We start from the raw sequence: 12041 nt of genomic DNA, 5'->3' as shown, positions 1-12041 counted from the left end.
TCCTGAGGGTAGGTCATCAATTTTTATTGGCTGAAAAACCCCTTTAAAATGTATTACCTATTTACAAAAAAAAAAAAAAAAAAAAGAAGTAAGGAACAAAACTGGCATGAAAAAAAAAAAAAGGACATTTAACACAACATAAAAGTAGAAGAACTACCTGCTTTGACATTCCGTTAGTGTTTTTGCGCAGTGAATACCCAGGGGCCTTAGCATTAAAACTCTGTTGCTTGTGATAAGGTCATAGACCGGTAGATAGCTCAGTGTACAAGCTGAATAGAAAAACATAAATAATTTTACCCAAAGGTAAAATACATAAACCTCTAGCAAAGTGCTGGATGTGTAGGCACACCTGAGAGGTGGATGGTACCGAGGCTTGACACGTCGTTAGAGAAGCGAGATGATTACTGAGCTTCTCCGCTGCGCCCTTTGACCTCACATCTGAGATTGCTAAAAAGTTATATGGTCACTGATTACTGATGGAAAAGTTTGTAAGGCTTAAAAGCCACTTCAGAAACTCATACATAATGGCCTTTATATGTTCATCCAAGACAACGGACTCAAGGCACCAAAGAGAGTGTTCTTTCTCTAAAGGACGTTCAAGGTCATTATAGTACATGGTGCACAACTTCCTCGGGGTCACAGCAGCAGAGCAGACAGCTGATTTTTTTTTGTGTGCCTCAAATAACTCTCAGAAATGTTATTGTGAGTCGGTTTCAGACTATATGATGTACGGCTGCTACTTCTACAGTCCAGCTTTTCATTCCACAATTCATATTTTTTTAAATAAATCTTATATTTTTTTCTGCTCCCATCTCAAATTGCCCCGTTAAAAAAAAAAGCCCAGGCCTCCCTTTTCCTTAAACGCAAGTCACAATAGCACATATCAATATGTATCACAAACCTTCCGGCCCATGCACATGGCAAAGCTATCAGCCCCAGACCCTGAATGGCAGCAAACAGAGACCCTGTGGTTCTGCATTACGGAGATGTGGGCACTCCGTGTGCCACTATATGGTGCACCCAGTAGGGCTTCAAAGAAAGATTACCTCTGCAATATGGTACCGAAATTATGTTCTCACAGATTTATATAGAAAACCCAATAGGGGCCCATAGTAGTTTGTGGGTGCAATTTTATTGACCCATATTACACAAAACCTTTACTCAGCCAGATGAATTGTCTCTTCTCTGTACAGTGATTGACAATGCACAATCTCCATAAGTGCATAAAGATCCAGAGGGGTTATTTGGCAGCTGCAGTTCTGCACTTCTTTTTTTAATGTAATATTTTAATAAAATATTATTTTTCATGGTCTTACTTGGACATTGGAGAAGATAGATATGGCTTCCTCTACAATCATGATTGCCTCAACCACCATATCCAAAATCCATTAAATCACGGAGAGCCAGCACCAAAAATTGCAAAAAGTTGGAAATGTTTTCTGTGGTGTTTTACATCACATGATGTGTCCTTAAACATTTAATATAGAAGCATTTTTACAATTTATAGTCCTGCCCCTCCTTAGTTTTATGGGCTACATACATGTGCCCACTGATACTAAACAAAGCTGGTCCGGATGATTTAAACCACTTCACACCATAGTGCTCCAAAGACTCTTTATTTCTAAAAGGGGTATTGCGGTTTCAGAAAAAATAGACTTATTGATTGTATAATATAAAGTTCAACAATTTTCTCTTATGCGCCCTGTTTCAATTCCTCACAGTTATCAAGATCTCTGCTTCCTGCCTTTGAATTGGAACCTTTATTGTTTATTTCATTGTTTACTAGTGGATAAAAATCTGCCTTGGACAATTGCACAGCTCATTACAAGACACAGCCCTGATAGGGCTGCGTTCACACGTTGGGGTCAATCTGCATTTTGTTTGCAAAATGGCGTGGTTTTGCCAAAATCCTGTAAACATTGCAGCAAAAAAAACAACGCAAATTGACCACAGCCTTATTTGATAACCTCTGTACAGGATCATCACATGACCAAGGACATATTTTTATCACCAGGAAGAAAACAATCAAGGTTCCTATTGAATGACAGCAAGCAGAGATCTTGAAAACTGTGAGGAATTGATACAGAAAGTATATTGGAAAATTGGATAACTTTTTATTATACAATGATTACACTTCATTTGTTGAAATCGTAATACCCCTTTAAGTCCGCATGTCTACAATGCCTGCATGTATATCCCATTGAAAGAGCAATTGCTTTTACTGAATATTAAAAATAAAATATCTATATGCCAGAGAAAAGGTTTCTAATAAAATGTTCAAAGCAAAGCCGTGTCATTTTAGCATGTGCTCCCCTCTGCACAGCACTGAGCTCGGTGGTATGGTTCCCAGATGTACATGAAATAAAATCAATCCATCGCCCTTATTGTGAGCCTCAGCAGCCTGCCAGCGAAGCCTTTCATTTGTAAGAGAGACAGTAGACAAAAACAATGAGACAAGGTTAAGGAGAAGCTGGAAGGAGAGCATATAGCAAATGAATAAGTAATGCTTAAATGTCCACGTCTGATCTGCTTGGCAGAGATGTATGAATTGGAAAGCTGTCCGTCACACCAAGCCCAAGAGCCGCTAAGAGGTATGGGAGAATTTTAGTAGAAACCAATGAACGAAAAACTTTGTGAAGACCAGGGGAGTAGCTATAGGGGGTACAGAAGTCGCACCCATGCCCTGGTGCTGCCCAAAGTCCCTATATATACCATATAAGTCGGCACCAGTTTTATAAATGGCATATGGCAGGTGGGGGACACAATTATAGACTTTGCATTAGGGTCCAGGAGCTTCAAATTTCTCCTGTACGTGAGAATGTGGGCTTGTGGGATCTATACTAAAATATATTTTCATTATTCAATATATATTGGCATACATGGAATGTGGCATAAGTGAGAATAAGGCCTGGGCTAGACTTAAATGGCGCAACTGTTGCAAGACAGATCCATAGGAATACATTGAGTCGCTCTTTAAAGTGAACCACCACCTTTTAACATTATGTCATCTTTAGGTCCAAAATTGCTTAATTTCTTAAAATACATCTATAGCATGCTGATCTTCATTTTTCTGATACAAAGCTCCAAATCTCCTGCATAGACATAGCTTCTAAACATTATATCTGCCTGCAGCCACCACTAGAGGGAGCCTTGGAACTTACTCATACTGTGATATTATTGAGTACACTGTATATATATTAGTATGCAGTAAGCTCAAAAGCTCCCTCTAGTGGTAGCTGAAGGCAGCCAAAATGTTATGTTTTAATGTTTGCTTTCAGCCCAAAACTAAAATAAAAATATGCCATTAAAACTCTTTCCTCTCTTTTTTATTTTAACTCTTTCCTTGAGAATGCATACCCTTCAGCACAGGTTCCACATTATATCTCACCATATCACTTTACAATAACCTTGGCATACAATTCTAGCAGAGCTGAGTGTGTCATTGCAGCAGAGCTGAGTTTGTAATATGGCACGACACAGTTTGATGATCATTATATATTATTTGTGTTCTTTCTATAGACCTGAGGTAAATCTATTGCAGTATCTTTACTCAATTTTCACAAGACACACAAGAAACAGATCCATGACAATTACAGCTCTGCTACATCCGCAACTCTATATCCAAAGGCAGACTGAAAATAATCTGGGCTCCAGGGCACTGAGAGTCTTGGACCCCTTTCTTCTCATTTTGCCCCTTTTTTTTCTTATTAAAAATTCGAACTCTATGTTGGGAGCTTAGGGTTACAAGACATAGTTCAGAGCCCTATAAGCATTTATAGTTGTGGGCGACCTAACGCACTGGGCTTTCAGACATTGCCCATTTGCCCGAACAGTCAGTCCACCCATAGCTAGGGGAGTGCTGGCTAAGGGGTGCTACCTACACACTACTCTGCTTTGCACAGGGTATTTAGATATAGGACTAGGGCACCAAACTGAACCTTTTCCACGGGAGAAGGAAAGCCTAGCTACCCTGCCAATATCTACAGTCTATGGGGTCATCACTATTGATCAAGCATTTTTTGGTCCTATTAAAATAATACCTTGTCCATGGCCGGCTGGTTTGTAAAGGGTTAATTCATTCTCTTTGTTCAACTTTTTATCCTTTGTTTGACCACCGAGAGAATGGCCAGCGTGTGACGGTAATTTACATTTCCTATGAGAAAATGTGATGCATTTTTTATATATTTTTGCTTATTTCATGGTGACTAATTGCCAATTACTATGGTAATGCTATAATTCAGTGTGTGTGAGGTCTAGAAATGAAAAATGATAGGTAACTTCTCCGCTCTCATTTCTATGGCAACAAAACTTCATTGTCATTAAATAGCAGTTACAATATATAGCGGCAGGACCCAGTAATTATAGATTTATATGGCCATAAACATAAATAAGAGCATCGCATTCATCCAAAGGTCTTCTCCTGTTTATTTCCACTGGGCCAAGCTGCTCTACGCGGTGACAGCATCTGATCAGACAAAATGTTTACTATAAAAATAAAAGATGGGGTATGAATCTCCACAAACACAGGCGATGCTCCGTAGAACACACTTTATGGTAGCCATGAACCATGGTCTTCCAGCTCCAAGACACCACTTAACTGGCAAATGAAAAAATATCACTAGATATATTACAGCAATGTGTCAAGTGACACTCCGAATGTACGGCTTTCATGGTGAGTACGAGATGAAAAATAATGAAAAAAGAAATCCATGAAAAAGTCTCAGCCGTATTTTGCTTGATAGATGAAAGAGATTATTGAGCCTATTTATAAAAAGCTCCGTGGTTTACTTAAATATTAAAACGGGGCAGAGTTTGTTCTGTCGGATATTAGAAAGTTAAATCAAAACTAATATTCCTGTTCCTGCTGGATTAGAAAATGTTATTATTAGGATTATGGCTGGAGCGAGAATAATAATAATAACAACATAAATAGTGCTAATAATAACAATAATATAACATAATAATAATAATAATAATAATGATAATAATAATAAATAATAATAGTAAAATAAGCTTGCAAAATACTACTACTGCTAATATTGAAACTACTACTACTAATAATAATAAAATGTGTGCAAAATGCTACTAATAATAATAATAATAATAATAAGAAGAAGAAAATAAGCATGCATAATAACAATCTTAATAATAACAAAGATAATAATAATATCAAAATAAAGCTGCACGCACACTTCCGTTGGTCATTGTATGGCCGCTAATGATAGTTCCGTGAAACACGGATCGCATACGGATGGCTTCCGTGTGCATTCCGTTGTTTCATGGACCAAATCAATGAAAATGCAGAGACTGCTCCATCAAAAACGGACAGGAGTAGGACCTGTCCTATTTTTGATGGAACAGCCGCACGGTTCCGTTAGGCTGGATTCACACGAGCATGTTCGGTCCGTTATGGACAGAACGTATTTCGGCCGCAAGTCCCGGACCGAACACACTGCAGGGAGCCGGGCTCCTAGCATCATAGTTATGTACGACGCTAGGAGTCCCTGTCTCTCCGTGGAACTATTGTCCCGTACTGTAATCATGTTTTCAGTGCGGGACAGTAGTTCCACGGAGAGGCAGGATGTTATACTCTGTGCTGGAGAGCAACTTCACTAAGCAAATTAAACTAATCAAAGACAAAATGTCAGTATTTCCGTCGACTCTACCATATATTTGCACTGCAACATTTCACTGTACAACTGATACGTGGGCATGTCTTATTACAGGTGTTCGCTGATGGGGTTTGACCTAAACAGACACTGGCAGGACCCGTCCCCTTGGGCACACCCGACCCTGTATGGAGTGAAGCAACTGATCCTAGAGATGCACAACAGTCCTGTAAGTTCTGCAATAACTTTTATGGATTACATACATGGCGCTTTCATATAAATATGATCCTAGAAGGTGCTGTAATCAAAAAGCTGATACACATACAGTATATATATATATTCAGCATTGCGGCTACTATGGAAGTAAAATGAAGGAGGCAGGATTAATCTAGTGTGAAGCAAGGGAGATAATTATGAAAGCTGGAGCTGATATCATAGATCTATGTATATGCACCATAGCTGTAGCTGGACTAAGATTGTTAGTTGCCCTAACCCTGTATCTAAATACCTTGGGCAAGGCTTGTTGAGTTGTGGCCCTGCCAGCCTCCCCTATCTACGGCTAGTCTGTACAATGTTTTTATATAAAACTCCCCAAGTGCCAATAGTGCACAATGCCATTAATTAAAATTAATGTTGTCCTTACAATTTCAACACATGGTATATACATTCACATAAACATTATTTTCAAAAAATAGCGCCACTGTTGCCCATTGGCTGTGACTGGTATTGCAGCTCAGTGCTATTCAAGTAAATTGGTTTGAGCTGAAATTTCAGACCCAGCCCATGCACTGGTGTCATCCTGTTTCTGTAAGGAAAAAAGCACAGTTATTTAGTTTTTTTTTCTAGTCTCAGACAACCCCTTTAAATTGCTTTAAAGAGACATCAAAGGGATGCTCTGCATTTGACAGACCCTTATTGTTAAAAGGGTCCCTTGGAAATAAACAGATCACAAATTTTTCCCTACTAGGATCCCCAGTGATCAGGAAACATGGCAGTACGTGCTCAATTTCCCTACAGAGCCACCGCAGGGGAAATGAAGTATTACACAGTGCCCATTTATATTATTGGATTGTCAATGTAATGCAGGACAGGACAGGTCCTCCAGAGCGAGCCACACTCTTTGTGGCTATCCTCCACACAGGCTGATAGATGAGTGTCTGAACAGAGGACCGCCCTCTATTAACTCAGAAAATCCTAGGGTGTGTTAATGGTTTTCTAAACTTGACAACCCCATTAAACATAAAATGTAAAAAAAAAAATTGTTGCATATCCCTATAAAAATCTGGCAGAGAAAAGTGCTCGGTCTCCTACTGGTCCCCTTCTTTTTTAGCCACTGAGAAGGCGGGACTTGACTATATGGGCAGGGCTTATCTTTCCCAGTCTCCACTGCAGACTTAGCAGTGGCGAAGCCTAAACCCAATTATTTAGCTTTAGTTTCACATGCACTAGCACTGGAGGGGGGGACACGGGGAGGGATAATTAATGTTTACTGGGACAGACATTGAATCTGTGCATTATTGTTTGTGACATGTGGCAGAACAGATCAAGGAGTCTGTCATGGAAACTATTGCCACTATTTCTGTTCCGTGCATGACTTTTTAGGGGCCTTATAGTTGGTAGTTCCTTATGAAATATTTTTCTCACTGGATCTTCCAGTATATTCAATAACGCTTACTACATCTTTATATTCAGTGGCTAATAAAATATATGGGCAGACTCCTCCAGCATAAAATAGATGAGTGAGCGGAATGGGAAATTATTATAAAAATGGAAATCACATCAATTCTGGAAGGAACCAAACCCTGGACATTTCCGTTCTGCATATTAATGCGGCAACTTTTTTTTTTTTTTTTTAAACATCTAGAAAAAGAGCTTCTTGTTACTTAAATGAAAATCCTTCGAAATATTTAACATACGAAGCCCTCTGGGCATCTGTTTAAGCTTTGTGGGAGACCGGACTAAAGTTTTTTATGAGTGTTTGAAATAAAGTTCTATTTAAGCTTTTGAAAGAAGATGGATTCTCTGTAATATTCCCAGAGAGCTTGTGTTCAAGACAAGTTAGGTCTTTGAATCATTAACCAGGCACTGATTGATTGAAACATCATATTTCTTTTGCCGGCTGATTTAAATGATGTATGCGGGGCTAAGCCTGTTCTGGTTGAGAGGATTATACCTCTCCAGATTTAGAAGCTCAGTCCCCAGATATTTCAAACATGTATATTTTGGAAAATGTTTTTTATTTCTTTCTTTGCATTGCAAGCAGATAATTGCCAATTATACCTGATATTCCAGATATTCACTTTTTTTTTTTAAGGGAAATTTGATGGTTCTGGGCTGCTATGTTTCTAAACATTAAGTCTCCCAGTAATCTCATTTATGAAGATGTCCAAGATACATCCATATTGTCCCGTGTAGCTGTGAGAACTTGTGCTGGGTATATTCTTCATCATTTTAGCCTTGACACAATGAGGCGGAATGCAGAAGAGATTAAAGTTGACCAAAATCTCAGATTTTGACCATTTTGGCTGAAGATTGTTTGAAAAATTTACGTAAATAATTGTGAATAACGGCAGACTGTTATCTGCCAAAAAATCTAATCTGTCAAGTTGTCTTTTTTTCGATCATTGTTGGCTAAAAATTCATGTGACTGGCTTGTTCGTCTAATGCGACCAATCATTTGCAACTTTGCGCAAGCCCACTCTGTTGTTTTTACTATTTTAATTTAAATTCCTTCCTTGATCTGACAGTTTTGTCTGGCATGTTGATACAATTGATCGCCGCATTCCGAGCAAATACTTATCCTATGTGTATGGCTAGCTTTAGGCGTCATGCACATGCAGAGCTGAATGCACGAGCCTGTATGGAGGCAAACACTGCGTTCTATCGGGGGCACTCCGTGTGCCATTCCATAACCTAAATCTTTATCTTTAGAACAGGATTTCAGCCTCCGGATGGAAAAGGCAATGTTTCCATTCACTGACCGCAAGAATACATCTGGAAACATTACCATTGTACAATGATTAACCTTTAGTTACATAAAGTTAAAGACCCTTTTAATTTTAATAAGATTACTGTAACGCTTCCTATTAATCTAAAAGCCCAGGAGAGTAACTGAATGCCCATCCATGGCTAACGTGGTCGAAACTTGGATGATGTTTTGAAGACGGTGAAGCAGAGCTGCACAGTACATGTAGAGTTGAGCAGAATGTCTCAGGTAGGGTGAAGCAGAGTAGCATAGTGCAGTAGAAGGCTGGCACCCAGCAGGAACAATGAATGACCTGGAGACTGGTATTGAGTTGGCGCAGGCTAACCTGGGTGGCAGAGTGTAAGGACACCCCCCCTTCTTCAGCCTTAACCCCAGCAATGACGTATGTACTTTGCTGGTAAGATTCTTAGGTTGCAGTCCCCAGGATAGTCCCCAATAAACACTTGGACTGCAGATGGTGGGTATGAAACAGGTTGGAAACAGGGGGGCAGCGTCAGGTTCAATATTCGGAGATAAGGTCAGATTCAGACCAGAGATCGGTACACGGATTAATCAGATTAAGTGAAATCAAGATGTAAGCAGGGTCAAAAACAAAAAAAATTCCAGTGGATAACGGAAACAAACGCCAGGAAACTCACCACCAGGGCTGATAACCGCCGAGTAGAAAGGACACTGCGGCGGCTCATGACGGTCCGTACCTGACGGGTTTATCATCAGGGATTCCATACTTGAATTAAACACTATTTATTGGTGTTTCGCATGGTAAGCTCAAATTATCACCATGCAACAAGTCCAAGAGGTTGTACTCCAAATACTTTAAAGATATTCAGCAAAGATCCCAGTTGAAGGAGTAGTCTCATGAAGACAGCCGAGTCCATGTCCTATGTCATTAATGGCGCCACCTATTGGCAGTACAACCGGTGCTTCAACCTATGATATTGTAGCCAAATGCTTTTATTTATTCCATAACTTGGAACCAATTAATTCAGTTGGAATGAAATGATTGCATCGACCAAAAGAAGAAAAACTTATTGAATGTAAACTTGGAATAGTGGATCTTTTCCAAAAAAACAATTGACCCACAGGCAAAAAAGTAGAAATTTGTTACAGTGTGATGACTGGTGATGTACCCGTAGTACCCGTACGTTCCAGGGATGGAAGTACATGACTGGAAATATATTTTTTGCCATTATTATTGGCGAGAGGACCTTTAAAGTGTGAACGATGATGGCTGATGTGGGGGCTCGGGTGATGGATGTGTTCATAAAGGTCAGGGTAATTCCCAGTATAGGCCTCTGACCTTTCCCTCCTGCAGGACTGTGCCGGGACTCACAAATACATTTCATTCAGCTGCACACTGAGAAACAGACAGGAAATGATAAAGATTTACTATAGACCAGATTTGGATGATCCATCATATTTCTCAGCTGTAGAAGTGCATGGAAGTTTCCACTAATAACCAGAACCCATTGTAGCAAGAGATGAGATGTGAAAGGCACTCTAACCCCAAACGCGGCGTGCCAACTTACCTGGTATATCGTGTAGAACGGGGCTCATGTATCTATATTTTAATTATATTGAATTGGAGAATCATTTATAAATGGTATTCATGTTTTTGGTCAATGGGTAACATTTTTAAGAAAAAGATTGGCAATGGGCACAACACTTCTGATCCATACCCGTGTAATGCCCTGTTTACATCAGGTTTGTGATGTATCTTTAGCGTGTACATTAGTAAAGCGTCCGGCGTACACACTTAACGTGTCCATAGGGCTCCATTTTTATTTTTTTTTAAAGTATGGAATAGCGTATCTGTAGACTACACTATTCCATACAATGGGATCCCGCAAAAAGATTTTAGCGTGCAATATATGCATCTTTTTTTTTAACACGGGAGCCTATGGGTAACGTATGCCATACAGCGGCACAGGCATAAATTTAATGTATACGGCATGGGCTTTTCAATAGTGTGTCATGACATATATATGAAACGGATACATTAATAGTCTATGGGTGACAAATGTGTAAGATGTCTATGTCTATGTGTGGCCACCCAATGTTTGTGATGTGAATTGCAGCCAGTCAAGAGTTGCGCTACCATGTCACGATATTGTATTGGATTTGTTTCATGAGAAATTCCAGTCCTTAACCAATTTCAAGCAAAGGTAAGAACACATCTGTATGTCTTTCCGCTGTAATGAGCAATGCCCTAATATCATTTTGTAGAAAATATCATAAAGTAACCCTATTGCCGTATGACTTTTTGGCACCCTGTAAGAGTTCAGAAATCAGGGCATTTATGTGTGAAGGATACTGCACTATGCTTTCCCATCCTCAGAAGAAGCAAAAGTTCCATTTTAGAATCAATATTACATCCATTCCATTAGTCAGCCAGGAATATAATTATCAGAAATCACAATTCTGGATACATTACATAACTTTCTATTAACATAAAAGTCCATAAACGTGGAATAATCCTCTCAAATGTCGACATTTCAAGAAAATAGTCTAGTCTTTAGATGGCGCTGGGCTTTCAAGCCTGCAGCAAATAAGTTTCCATACGTTTTTATATAAGTTTGTCCTTTAATGACATGGCAGTTTAGTAAGTTGTCATATCACAGTCTTCATTAAGTTTCTCCCACTGCAGGGAAATGCATCATTTGAAGGTAATGCAGATATTTGACAGTAAAGGTCACTTAGGAAAGTGAGAGACATTTTTCGATTGGTATAAATGCGTTTCATCGTCTGACTGATGATAACACCTTCGTAGGTGCCTCGCCTCAATTCTAATTTCCAATGCTGCAGGGGCGCACGCAGAAATCATAGGGTCCTGTCCCACAATTTTTTTTTTATTAAGTTGTTGTTCACTGTAATTTTAACAGAACTTTATAATGGGAGCTCCTGTATGTGCATCGGTATCGTTACCCTGTGCGTCTTGTAACAGATTACAGGGGTTATCCGGAAAGTGAAAATTGTATCTTAGGGGCTGCAAATTAAGTAAATAAAACAAAAAAGCAATACTTACCTGTCCTTGCCGCCAGTGCTGTCCCTCCTGCGGCAGTCCCAGTGCTTGTTTACATGCACGTAGCATGTAACCGCTGCAGCCAATCATGGGGCTCAGTGGGGCTCAGCGACCATATGTTGTATTTCCGGCATTATGGCATAAATAAGATTCATTACCAGAGAGCCCCGCTGAGCCCTCTGATTGGCTGCAGCGGTTACATGCTATGTGCATGTAAACAAGCACTGGAACTGCCGCCGGAGCAACAGCGCTGGGTCGCCGGGCAAGGACAGGTAAGTATTGCTTTTTTGTTTTATTTATTTAATTTGCAGCTCCTAAGAAAAAAAATTCACTTCCCGGATAACCCCTTTAAGGTGCATGCCCTGTCGATTAATCTGGCTTGGATAAAAACGTCAAGTCGGACCTTCTCCAACAGTAAAAAAGT

At 39.6% G+C, this 12041-nt stretch overlaps 1 protein-coding gene across 3 annotated transcripts in view; it reads left to right on the top strand.

Annotated features, from left to right (window-relative positions):
* The window catches only part of AGBL4 (AGBL carboxypeptidase 4), a 1201113-nt gene that overhangs the window by 999533 nt on the left and 189539 nt on the right, over nt 1-12041 (top strand). For all 3 annotated transcript variants that reach the window (XM_075832130.1, XM_075832129.1, XM_075832131.1), the window contains exon 9: nt 5727-5838. In XM_075832130.1, coding sequence (XP_075688245.1) covers nt 5727-5838 — 112 coding nt within the window. The remainder of the gene's footprint in view (nt 1-5726; nt 5839-12041) is intronic.

Source organism: Rhinoderma darwinii, chromosome 7, assembly GCF_050947455.1.
Source record: "Rhinoderma darwinii isolate aRhiDar2 chromosome 7, aRhiDar2.hap1, whole genome shotgun sequence".
In the NCBI taxonomy this organism is placed as follows: domain Eukaryota; kingdom Metazoa; phylum Chordata; class Amphibia; order Anura; family Rhinodermatidae; genus Rhinoderma; species Rhinoderma darwinii.
Note: the sequence above shows the minus strand (reverse complement) of the source record. Positions and strands in the feature narration are given on the sequence as shown.